Source organism: Sceloporus occidentalis, unplaced genomic scaffold, assembly GCF_023333645.1.
Source record: "Sceloporus occidentalis isolate IW3139 unplaced genomic scaffold, rSceOcc1.0.p SCAF_174, whole genome shotgun sequence".
NCBI lineage: Eukaryota > Metazoa > Chordata > Lepidosauria > Squamata > Phrynosomatidae > Sceloporus > Sceloporus occidentalis.
In genome coordinates, this window is record NW_028317154.1 from 1,533,574 (window position 1) to 1,547,107 (window position 13,534).

General features: G+C 41.8%; 1 protein-coding gene across 1 annotated transcript; it reads right to left on the reverse strand.

The window, feature by feature from the left end:
* Nucleotides 1-772: 772 nt before the first annotated feature.
* Nucleotides 773-7,508, reverse strand: LOC149279244 (epoxide hydrolase 3-like). The gene is made up of 7 exons (XM_089501444.1): nucleotides 7,266-7,508; nucleotides 7,099-7,184; nucleotides 5,580-5,737; nucleotides 4,812-4,940; nucleotides 4,125-4,228; nucleotides 3,397-3,545; nucleotides 773-1,016 (listed from the first exon to the last, which is right to left on the reverse strand). Exons 1-7 carry the CDS (start codon nucleotides 7,506-7,508, stop codon nucleotides 773-775), a joined length of 1,113 nt encoding a protein of 370 aa, XP_089357570.1.
* Nucleotides 7,509-13,534: the final 6,026 nt, after the last annotated feature.

Genomic DNA, 13,534 nt, shown 5'->3' on the forward strand with positions numbered 1-13,534 from the left:
CCACGTCTGACCAGGAAAATGTTTTTTGGGGAGTTTTTGTGCACAGATGATGCGTAAATCATGCCTATGGGTCCCTGGTGTGGAGCAACTGGAGGGCAGGACGTGATGTCCAAGCTGGGTTTGTATGATCCAGTTTGAGATTTTCATGAAGTCCGCAGCAGGACATGGACATTTAAAGTCTCGGAAGCCTCACGATCAGGGAGACCGTTGAGGTTAGAGTTAGTTGCCAGGGCAAGAAGGGCCTCTCCGGAAGAAGGATCCCTTAGCCAAATGTAGCAGTGCCTGTCTGGGGGAGGCATTCTAGAACCTGGTGGGGAGGCTGAAGTGAGTAGATGTTTCGCCTGGTCAGTCCGGGCCAGCAGATTATTGGCCATGCAGAGAGGACTGAGTTTGGGAGCTAGGCTTTTAGTTTATGGGTTGGTTTGGGGGGGATATTTGTAAATATAAATAAAATCACAGTTCACCAGAATATAGCTGCCCCCTAGGCATATTACCCTAGGGGACTGAAAAGTGACATACTGGCCCTTAGCTTAAAGGGGTTTGTCACAGTGCCTATTCCTGTAGAACGAACCCTCAGAAATAAACACGATTTAAAAAAAACAAACCTCAAAAAACATTAAAATAAAGTGTTTAAAATATGCCATAAAATGGGGCTTCTTTCATTATGTCTACATAACTGCTCTTAAAGCCATTCACTATCATATTGTTTCACACCTCGTCTGATATGACGAGCGTGTCTACAACGAGCCCGAAAGTTATACGCAACGTTCCGTTAGGCGGCCTGCTGTATTCCATCCACATCATCATCTCTCAGAAAGTCCCTCACGATTCTGTTGACCTCCTGTGGTTGGTCCTGCTGAAGCCAGTGGCTGGCGTTGGGTATGATCTCCGTCCGGAAGGGCGCGTGGACATACTGCTTCATCTCTGGGACCATGTCAGCCTCCAAGAAGGCGTCATTCTCCCCCCAGAGGAGAAGCGTGGGCACGAGCACGTCCTGAGCCTTCACCGGAAAGAACCTGAGGAGATAGGAGATAGATAGGCTAAGCAAGCCGCCTTGATTAGGAGCGTAGTCGAGAAAAGAGACAGAACTTCTTTGCTTCAGATGTCAGGAGCGCTTCCTTAATCTTTGGTAGCTGGAGCAACTTCGACAGGGTTTTTGTACACCTAACTTGACCTCAGGGAAGCTGAGATTGGAGATAGGCGGTGGAAAGCTGAGACCGGTGGCAGCCTATGGCACAGCCAGCATTATCATATCCTTCCTTGCCTTCACCCTCACCCTGGCCTTGCAAAGAATGCGCGAAACAGCAACCTAGTAACATGGGAACTTAAGGAGGAATAATCACAAATCCCAATAACAGGACGTTAATAAACCTCTCCCCATTGAAAAAAAAGTCATTTAGGTTAAAAAAAAAAAAAGACAGAGGTCCACCAAGTTCGACCTTGCTGTTGATCCAGAAGATGCAAGACAACCCACATGGAAGAGATCTCCAATTGTGCCTCAGCAAGGGGTAAAATTCTCTCTTCACGTCAAAATGGCATCTGATTTCTCACCGGACCAACACGCTATAACTAATCCTGTCCTTGTAACGTGTTCTACATCTGTATATCCTTCTGGACTAAGAAGAATCATCCAGCCCATATTAAAAGGCATTTACTGATATTGACAGCACCACTTCTGTAGGCAGCGAATTCTATACCCTTTTCGTTCTTACTTTAAAGAACGCTTGCTTTTTTAAGTGAACATTCCTTTCGATTAGCTATAACCAATCGTATCCTTGTAACCTAGTCCCCTGTATATCCGTCTTTTCTAAAAAAAAATAAAATTAAAAAAATAATAATAATAATAATAATAAAAAATGTACATCCTTATTGTTCTCACTTTAACCCCTTCGTGACAATGGCTGATTTGATTTTTGTACCCTTCTTGACAATGGCTGTTTTAATATTTCTGTAATTTTCTTCTCATATAAAAAGTATAAAATATGGTGAAAGATTGAGAAAAAAACCCAGACCTTTTCTGACTTTTACTTAAAAAATCTTTTACTCATCTACAAAAGCTAATGAAAAGAGATTCTACTATTTGCCCTGAGTTTAGAAATACCCAATGGTTATATGGGGTGTTTGGACATTCCATTAGTAGCATATCGCTATTTCAAAACAATTTTTTTCAAATATGGTCACTCAGTCCCCATGTCCTATTTGCAACATCATTGAAGCCGGGCACTTAAGTTTACCCCATCAAACCATATATGTTAAAAAATTAGACACAACAGGGTATTTCAAATGCTGGTATTTAACCCTTTCCATGCACTAAGTTTACCACCAGTCTTTGTTACCAGTCTTTGTTAAAATCTGTTTTGGTATTTTTTGTGCGTTTTCCCCCCACTCACGCTGTACTTCAGGTATGAATTTACAGCACTTGGTATATATCACTATCAAACAACACCCCAATATGTGTTCAGCAACATCTCCCGAGTACAGCGATACCCTCCCCATGCATGGGTTTGTTGGGTTATTTGGCAGGTAAAAGGCCACCTTTTGCAGTGTGCATTTTTATAAATTAGGACATCTGGTCAGTCTGCGCCCATGTCCTATTTTGGAGACATCTTTGAACTGGGCCAATTCGATTTAAAATGCCAGTATTTTAACTCTTTCCATGCAAGGGTTTTTTGTTTTTTTTACATTTTATTGGAGCTGGATGGTGGTATCATGGGGGAATTATTTTTACATTTTTTGTTTTACTATTTATATATATTTGACTATTCACATTGTGATTAGCAAGCTGAGCTCCATTGATTTGCATGGTTGAATGCAGTAGTTGTATTCAACTTGCAGGGGGAACCACTGGAGAGACCCTCTTGAGAATTTTTATGTAATGGACGCTGCCATCTTGCGAGAGGAAAAATCTCTTGTAGTGATGCTTGTGATCGCGCTCTTACTATCGAGGTATTACGTCAATCACCCTATTAAAGTCATGACGTGCTAGGCAAGTCAGTTGTCGCCAACGGGAATTTTTTTCCTCGTCGTGTAGGGGTTAAAGAATATTTTCCCCTGCTTTAGGGGAAAATGCATTCCTTTAAGTCTGTATAGATGACCTCTTGTCGTACAGTTCTATTAATTAACAGGTCATCAGAGAGCGGCAGCTGTTGGCCCTGTATGGATCTACATGGCGATATCATATCCCCTCTTAAGACCCTCATTGCCACTCTTTGTAGCGGAGATATGCATGTTATTTTACTTTGAGTGTATCTTTCTTGTTCTTGCTCACTGGGCTGCCAGATGCAAGCACTCTTCTGGTCATGTTTATATTGTCCATCAGTATTATTGCCTAATAATGGGGTCTTACTATTTAAATCCCTGATGCGACACAGTGCTATGTTGTGTATCAGTTCTCACCCAAACAGGTTTCTGTAGTAGTTGAGCGGGGGTGTCAGAGCGCCCTTTTGGGAGATGTAATATATAAATGCCTCTGTCTCTTCTTTGCTCAGCCTCCGCTCCCTGCTCTGTATCCCCAGAATGGAATCTGTCATCGGCTTTCTGATGTACTGTGGAAAAAGCGTAAGACAATGGTCAGCCGCTGCATAGCCAGGTGTAACAGTCCTTTTACCCAACATGCAGCCATCTGTCACCGGTTTCACTGCACATCACACAACATCACTGAATAGCCAGCTACCACTTTCTGGATTCCTACCCAGACTCCTTACAGCCACATAACACTGAGTGGCTTCATTCCCCAGGCTCCTTACAGCCACCTACCACTGGGTGGCTTCTTACCTGAGGCACTGAACAACCAACTACCACTTTGTAGCTTCCTGCCCCGGGCTCCTTATAGCCACATACCCCTATTATGGAGCTGGGTTATAGTTGATTGCTGCTCTCTATATATGTACTTGAGCAGGAATTTTGATTATTCTTCTTGGCGAGGCTGCCTTACATCGATGTCCTCCCTTTAGGCGAGGCAGCAGCCTCTCTGCCACCAAACCAGGCTCCTCGTTGCTCAACGTTATAAGGGAGATCAGCAGTAAGGATGCCAGTCATGGAGGGGAGGCAGCAGGGGGGACTGCCCTGGGTCAGTATTGAAGATGAAATCCTTACTGGTTTTCATGCACATGGTTATATCTCACCTCAAAGTCACCCATGGACAGCAGGATTTCGGGCAAGAACGGCAACTGGAAGAGGAAGACGTACCGGGACGAGAAGAGCTGGGATGGATGCAGCAGCACATAATCTGATGAGGAAGACACCAGATCACTGGATTAGTTCAGTCACGGCCAACATGTCAAGACAGCTGTGATCTAAATACACCAGTCCCTGAACGGCGTATAGTCTCGAGATCCATAAGCAGATCCATGGATGCCCTGTAACTAGATCCTACTTGCCTCCTTTATTTACACGTGGACCATGATCCAAGCACAGCCATGGGACACGTCTCATCTTCAAACTCCAAGATGAACTCTTCAGTAAGACTCCAAAATTATATTTTTTTCACTTGATGTTGAGATGCTGACTTCTGTCTGCCGTCTTGCCCCTGGTATTCACTGCACTTTATAGTGCACACCCAAACTTTATAGGAGGAGGTGACCGTGGTGACCGTGTCCAAAAACCATACTTGGCTGTGGAAGTGAGGAGCCATGGAAGTGAGGAGCCATGCAAGCTTTATGGACACAGTCAGTTCCTCTACTTTTGAGGGCAGCGTTTTTTTTTCCCTTCTAAACTCTATAAGTAATAACTAAAGTATTTTTAATAGTTTAATAATCACAATAGGGCCACAATCAAGCAGTCAAACAATACTCAGAGGATATTTTGCTCACCATGGAAGGCCGAGGGGTGAGGCGCATTCATGACGATAAGATGGGTAACCATATTACGGTGGCGAACAGCAAACGTCCACGCCAGAGTACCTCCCCAATCGTGGCCGACCAGAACGCAGCTGGAGTAACCTGTCCTCGTGAAAGAAGCAAAAACGTCACAATGGATCATACCAAGTCTGTCCATAAGACTCCAGGACATGGGACTTATCTAAACATATTACCGTCCATGTCATACATATATACGCGCATTCCCGCCTCCTGTGCAAATATTCAACCCAATCAATGTGAACAAAACACGAACTTACATCAAATGTGGTCTTATCACCATAGCAACCAATGGAGTTGCCCCAACAGGATGAACATTCCATTGGTTGCTAACAATGGCAGAATCATTCTTATACATAAGCCGCAACGCTACATTATAGCGCAGAAACGTCATGATTTTGGTAATAAGAAATATTATATTAATAACGTGCTATGTCATTTTATGTGTGTATATAAAATATATATATATATTATATATATACATTTAATCATCAAGTTGTTGCCATAGAAATCTCTTAAAATATCCTGTTTTGCTTTACACAAGTAAACTTTCAGGAAAATGAACAAAACGACAGATTTTGCTGATGTTTATTTGCTTAACACACCACACGATGAATGTTACGTCCGAGTGGAAATCATGGGCTGCGCGCAGGGCACACCATAGCAGCAGGTACTGCAAATGAAGCAAAAAGTCAAATTCTTGTCCCCAGAGCTGGCACTCACCCAGACCCCAAATGAGATCTCGCACGTCCTGCAGTAGAGTCTCTATTTTGTAATCCTGCAGGTTAGACGGGGCGTCCGTGCTGCCAAAACCTCTTAAATCAACAGCTACTGTCCGGTAGCCGCGCGAGAACTCATCAAGCTGGTACCTCCACGAGTACCTAGAATAGAAAAGGAATAGAAGTGCATCGTCTCACTAGAGGAGAGAAGGAGCAGAGCGCCAGGGGGTACAGAGGAACTTTTTTCTTTTTTTAGAGGGGGGTCTGTACTATATTCTTTTCTATGTTAATCTTTTTCTTGTTGGTACCAAACCGTCTATAATAGTGTTTCTATTAATCAAATGTACTCATTTTGATGAAAACCAATAAAATCCTATTTTAGTTGGGAAAAAAAAAATAAATGCAACAAGTCTTTACCATGCATTTACCGTTGTGTGGGATTTTGTTTTGTTAGAGTGTGGTAGATAAGTGGAACAGCCTCTCAGCAGAGGCAGTAAAAGCTAAAACAGTAAAGAGAATTTAAACATGCATGGGGATCTTTACATCATCAGGAATAATGGGCAGACTAGATGGACCGGAAATTCTGTTTCTATCTCACCAGAGAGTCCACTATATTACTTTTCTTCTTCTAACAGATTCTGTAACGTTAACTTTTAGAAAAAAAAAGTCAAATATATTTTAAAATACCAAAAATAGATTTTTCGATTAAAATAAATATTGTGGGTTTTGCCCCTTTTTAAGATTTTTTTCTATCGCAGGATGATTTATTATATAAATTTTCACTTTGAAAAAGTATATATTTTTACTGTTACAATGTTACAGCGTACCCCTCCTCACCTTTTGCTTCACCTATTTGTTTTGTCCTGTTTACACATTGTACAGGGCTGCGAAATATGTTGGCGCTATAAAAATTATTAAATAATAATAAAAATATAATATAAGGAGAAGGGCAGAGACGGTAAAGAATATTTTTTTATGTGAAATAAACCTGGTAGATCCAGTCAATTTAAAGGTTGTTCCTAAAATTAAACACACCCAAAGAATTACAAAAAAATGCAAAATGCATATATATATGTGTGACTGTTAACAGCAATCACACTCCCATCATGCCCAGGGATACCTAGATTCCAGCAATCTTCCTGCTAACAATCATTTAAGTAATATTGTTACTGAAATCACACTCCTATCATGCCCAGGTTCTGGCATGTACTGGTTGTCTGGGCACGATAGCAGTGTTATTACTGTTAACAATCATATATATATATTAATATTGTTATTGCATTTTTTTGTCCCATTTTGGTGTGTTACTTACTTTTTCTAAAAGTGCGGTTATTTCTTTTTTTAAGGAAGGGGGTCATTTTCCGTTTCGGTCAAGCGAATCCTGAATTTTCTGTTTCGGTGCCTCCCTAGACTATATAATGCATCTGCCCGCAAACTAGGGGGCAAGGGAAGGGGCAGTTGCATTGGCAGAATACCCCCGTGTTGGTAAAGGCAGCTTTGCTGTGTGAGGGGGAATCATTTACCAGTTCTCTGGAAACCCATGCAGCAGTAACATTAACGGACTCCCTTTGTCTCCAGAAGCCACATAATGGAACCGGATCCCGGAATTCTGCACAGAAAAAGAAAGAATTTAAGGTAATTCCACGACTTTTGCCGACCGTCCCCCCTTTCGCCCACCAGCCAAACCCACCTTGATCCTGATGTATCCGTGCTGCCCGTGGGCACTGCTCATTAAGCAGTGCGGTGCCGTCTTACGGGGCCCCCAGTGAAACGCTCCCAAGGGTCTTCTGATCACCAGCCTCAAAGCATCGGGGAGGTAGGAAGCCGCGGAGAGCAGGGCAGCCGTGTACACCAGGATCCAGAACATGACCCCGGACACCCGCAGGGCGGCCCTGGTCACCATCAGGAGGAGACGAGATACGTAGAACTGCATGGCGACCACACCGGAGGTTCCTACGGAGGGAGAGAAGAAAGAAGGGTGAAAGCGAGGCTGCGGCCTGCAACACTGGTGGGATTTTGTGAAGCTCGGGAGTTGAGCGCTCCCCTCCACGGGGAAGAAACGGTGACTCGGAGCGCCAAGTGGCTTTAAGGCCACAGGGATACCAGGTTCCAGATCTTCTTCTTCTTCCACAGCCCCGTCCTGCAAGAGCCCAGACCGAAGTCGGGGCGTTCCAGATCTTGTAGGGTCTCCTCCGAAGAGCAGACCCACTGAAGACTCCAGATATGCCTCCCACCAGAAAAAAAGAGCTCGTGAAACATGATTGGCGTGCCGTATCCGGCCCCCGAACACACACACACACCGGCCATATGCCAGGACATATTTTAAGTGAGGGGTCCGGGTGAAATCTACAAGCCCATGTTAAGAAACGAGCCCCCCGCACACTTACACAAAACACGTGGCCGGTGCCCTGGCCGACCAAACCAGAAGTCATACTGCGGGCTTCATGAACCCTACTCGGCATTAAGGCCGGAGGATCTACACAGGTACCCACTAGATCCAAAAGGATCCCAGCAGCGACACACTTATTGCCCAGGGTCAGAAATAAGGATGTAATATTTATATTTATATATATATATATATATATATATATATATATATATATGGATCACTGGCACAGATCTGCCCCTTAAAGCTTTAGGGTGACCGTATACGACCCCTTTCATGCATCACGCTGGGCACCACGTATCAACACATCATCCATAAGGAAACAAACAGAGCCGCAGCATGAAACACGCACACGGGTTCCAGAACGGAAAGAACATTCTACTGTCACATACACAGATAATATTTATTTTTGCACAAATATACATAATATCGAAACCTAGAACTTGCCGGCGGATCAGACCCATTCGGCCCGTCCGGACTGCCTGTTCCTGCCGTAAAGACCGAGTCGTCGGTCTCGCCTTAGATTCAGAAGCCATATGGCTATCCTATGTGTATTTAAATGCCCTCACTGTATTCATCTCTGCCACTTCTGCTGGGAAGCTATTACATTTATCTACTACCCTCTCAGCAAAATCAAATTCCCTTCATTACGTCAGAGCCTCAGACCCTCCAGTCCTAGATCCTGACCTCCTGTTCTGACACTTCCAGTTACCCAACGCATTCAACAATTGCCTTTTTATAAGGAACATTTATTATGCCGGAAATGCTCATCTACAGAGCTAAATTTCCACATTCTGACTCAGAATTCTATATATCCCGCACATTTGTAAATATTGCGATTTATATCACCTGCAATTCTGTCTTCGGTGTTCTATTCTCCAGAGGACACATCAGAAGCCCCGCCCCTTTCATCTTTCCAAACACGTCATTGGATAAGTAAAGTGTCAACCTACAACAAAGAGCTTGTTCTGGCTTTTTATTGGTCGGTGTTTATCCACAGCAGGGTAGGTTGAGCTAGTATAGCTTCCTTGCGCAGTAGAGTAAAGTTCACGGGAGTGGGTGTGGCTTGCGTGAGCGCTGATTGGCTGAGCCAACTAGTCAGCTGTGACGTTCTGAGAGAGATCAAAGTCTGTGGATCGTGACTGCCATCACTCTCAGCCAGCCAGGGGTTCGCTATTTGGGTTGGAATAAAAGAGTTGTCCCTTCTTTAATTCTTCCCCTTATGTGTGAGTATAGAATTGATTTAAGAAGCATGGTACTTAGCAGATAAGCCACTCTCTGTGGATGTCTGTGCGGGCCCTTTCATTTTAAGGGCGTCCGTCTTGCAAATGCATTGAGGGGTCCGCAGAATCCCCCCAATGAGCATCTGCCCCCCCCAGTTGAGCAAGAGTTTTGTTTGGCGCTGGCACATTTACCGTAACCGAGGGCAACGCCGCAGGATATAACGTCATATCCCGGCGCTCCACTTAGCACTGCCCTCGATATTGTTATTTGTTAATGGCCCTTTTAAACGGCCCATCGGGTAGGATGGTACCAGTATGCTGATTCCCCAGTGGGGTGATCTGGACTGGAGTCAAGCTATCAGACACTTTCAAATCAGTGGTCATGCCAACAGACGCTTTTTCTTTAGATTAGCAAAAGGTGCATTAGACCTGCAAACGTGATAATAATCATATAATGTTACAATTCTGGGTGGATTTTACAGAGTTCTCACACAAATATATCTCCCTGCAAAATTACATACGTTTATTAAACAAATTAAAGCTAAATATCCGCTCATATCCAGAAAATTACATTTTTCTAGCATTTCTGCATATATTACAAAATTCCACCATTGGACCAATATATTTACGCTGCACTTATCTCACACACACACCCCTATATAATATCTTACAATATGGTCCATTTTTACTGTGGAAATTTAAAGATATAGCACCCCAAATAGCAGCGCAGTACTTGATAAATGTCATATTTCAACATTCTACATGGGGTTAAAAAAAATTCCCCCATTGGACCAATACAGTTACACTTCATATATCTCAAACACATCCCCCTCTATTATTTTTGAGAATATAGTGCATTTTTACTGTGGAAATTTAATGATACAGTGCCCCAAATATCAGCCCAATACATAGCAAATGGGATTTTTCAACATTCTACAGGGGGTTAAAAAAAATTCCCCCATTGGACCAATACAGTTACACTGCAGATATCTCAAACACAACCTCCTCTATTATTTCTGAGAATATGGTGCATTTTTGCTGTGGAAATTTAAAGCTATAGTGCCCCAAATATCAGACCAGTAGACAGCAACCGGCATTTATCAACATTCTACATGGGGTTAAAAAAAATTCCCCCATTGGACCAATACAGTTACACTGCACATATCTAAACCCCCCCCCCCTCTATTATTTCTGAGAATATGGTGCATTTTTACTGTGGAAAATTAAAGATACAGTGCCCCAAATATCAGCCCAATACATAGCAAATGGGATTTTTCAACATTCTACAGGGGGTTAAAAAGAATTCCCCCATTGGACCAATACAGTTACACTGCAGATATCTCAAACACATGCCCCTCTATTGTTTCTGAGAATATGGTGCATTTTTATTGTGGAAATTTAAAGCTATAGCACCCCAAATATCAGCCCAGTAGACAGCAACCTGCATTTTTCAACATTCTACAGAGGGTTAGAAAAAATTCCCCCATTGCACCAATACAGTTACACTGCACATATCTCAAACACCCCCCTTCTATTATTTCTGAGAATATGGTGCATTTTTACTGTGGAAATTTAAAGCTATAGTGCCCCAAATATCAGCCCAATACATAGCAAATGGGATTTTTCAACATTCTACAGGGGGTTAAAAAGAATTCCCCCATTGGACCAATACAGTTACACTGCAGATATCTCAAACACATGCCCCTCTATTGTTTCTGAGAATATGGTGCATTTTTACTGTGGAAATGTAAAGCTATAGCACCCCAAATATCAGCCCAGTAGACAGCAACTGGCATTTTTCAACATTCTACAAAGGGTTAGAAAAAATTCCCCCATTGCACCAATACAGTTACACTGCACATATCTCAAACACCCCCCTTCTATTATTTCTGAGAATATGGTGCATTTTTACTGTGGAAATTTAAAGCTATAGTGCCCCAAATATCAGCCCAGTAGACAGAAACCGGCATTTATCAACATTCTACATGGGGTTAAAAAAAATTCCCCCATTGGACCGATACAGTTACACTGTATATATCTCAAACACAACCCCCTCTATTATTTTTGAGAATATAGTGCATTTTTACTGTGGAAATTTAATGATACAGTGCCCCAAATATCAGCCCAATATATAGCAAATGTTTTTTTTTTTATAGTAAAAATGCACTATATTCTCAGAAATAATAGATGGGCATGTGTTTGAGATATCTGCAGTGTAACTGTATTGGTCCAATGGGGGATTTTTTTTTAACCCCCTGTATAATGTTGAAAAATGCCAGTTGCTGTCTACTGTGCTGATATTTGGGGAACTATAGCTTTAAATTTCCACAGTAAAAATGCACCATATTCTCAGAAATAATAGAGGGGGGTGTGCTTGAGATATGTGCAGTGTAACTGTATTGGTCCAATGGGGGAATTTTTTTTAACCCCCTGTAGAATGTTGAAAAATCCCATTTGCTATGTATTGGGCTGATATTTGGTGCACTGTATCTTTAAATTTCCATTATATATTCTCAAAAATAATAGAGGGGGTTGTGTTTGAGATATATACAGTGTAACTGTATTGGTCCAATGGGGGAATTTTTTTAACCCCATGTAGAATGTTGAAAAATGACGGTTTCTGTCTACTGGGCTGATACTTGGGGCGCTATAGCTTTAAATTTCCACAGTAAAAATGCACCATATTCTCAGAAATAATCGAGGGGCATGTGTTTGAGATATCTGCAGTGTAACTGTATTGGTTCAATGGGGGAATTTTTTTTAACCCCATGTAGAATATTGAAAATCCCATTAGCTGTCCACTGGGATGATATTTGGGGTGCCATAGCTTTACATTTTCACAGTAAAAATGCACCATATTCTCATAAATCATAAAGGGGCATGTGTTTGCGATATCTGCAGTGTAACTGTATTGGTCCAATGGAGGAATTTTTTTTAACCCCTGTAGATTTTTGAAAAATCCCATTTGCTATGTATTGGGCTAATATTTGGGGCGCTATAGCTTTAAATTTCCACAGTAAAAATTCACCATATTCTCAGAAATAATAGAGGGGCACTTGTTTGAGATATCTGCAGTGTAACTGTATTGGTCCAATGGGAGAATTTTTTTCAACCCCTGTAGAATGTGGAAAAATGACAGTTGCTGTCTACTGAGCTGATATTTGGGGCACTATAGCTTTAAATTTCCACAGTAAAAATGCACCATATTCTCAGAAATAATAGAGGATGGTGTGTTTGAGATATTTGCACTGTAACTGTATTGGTCCAATGGGGGAATTTTTTTAACCCCATGTAGAATGTTGAAAAATTACGGTTGCTGTCTACTGGGCTGATATTTGGGGCGCTATAGCTTTAAATTTTCACAGTAAAAATGCACCATGTTCTCAGAAATAATAGAAGGGGGTGTGCTTGAGATATGTGCAGTGTAAATATATTGGTCCAATGGGGGAATTTTTTTTAACCCTCTGTAGAATGTTGAAAAATGCCGGTTGCTGTCTACTGGGCTGATATTTGGGGTGCTATAGCTTTAAATTTCCACAGTAAAAATGCACCATATTCTCAGAAATAATAGAGGGGCATGTCTTTGAGAAATCCGCAGTGTAACTGTATTGGTCCAATGAGGGAATTTTTTTTAACCCTTGTAGATTTTAGAAAAATCCCATTTGCTATGTATTGGGCTAATATTTGGGGCGCTATAGCTTTAAATTTCCACAGTAAAAATGCACCATATTCTCAGAAATAATAGAGGGGCATGTGTTTGAGATATCTGCAGTGTAACTGTATTGGTCCAACGGGAGAATTTTTTTCAACCCCTGTAGAATGTTGAAAAATGCCAGTTGCTGTCTACTGCACTGATATTTGGGGAACTATAGCTTTAAATTTCCACAGTAAAAATGCACTATATTCTCAAAAATAATAGAGGGGGTTGTGTTTGAGATATCTGCAGTGTAACTGTATTGGTCCAACGGGAGAATTTTTTTCAACCCCTGTAGAATGTTGAAAAATGTCAGTTGCTGTCTACTGCGCTGATATTTGGGGCACTATAGCTTTAAATTTCCACAGTAAAAATGCACTATATTCTCAGAAATAATAGAGGGGCATGTGTTTGAGATATATGCAGTGTAACTGTATTGGTCCAATGGGGGAATCTTTTTTAACCCCATGTAGAATGTTGAAATATGACATTTATCAAGTACTGCGCTGCTATTTGGGGTGCTATATCTTTAAATTTCCACAGTAAAAATGCACCATATTGTAAGATATTATATAGGGGTGTGTGTGTGTGAGATATGTGCAGTGTAAATGTGTTGGTCCAACGGTGGAATTTTGTAATATATGCAGAAATGTTAT

Excerpts from the sequence above, each read along its gene's own strand:
- LOC149279244 (XM_089501444.1), bottom strand. The coding sequence starts at position 7,508 with ATGCAGTTCTACGTATCTCGTCTCCTCCTGATGGTGACCAGGGCCGCC. Across the intron at positions 7,185-7,265 it reads ACGGATACATCAGGATCAAG|AATTCCGGGATCCGGTTCCA; the intron begins GTGGGTTTGGCT and ends TTTTCTGTGCAG. Across the intron at positions 5,738-7,098 it reads CATGGGTTTCCAGAGAACTG|GTACTCGTGGAGGTACCAGC; the intron begins GTAAATGATTCC and ends TTTCTATTCTAG.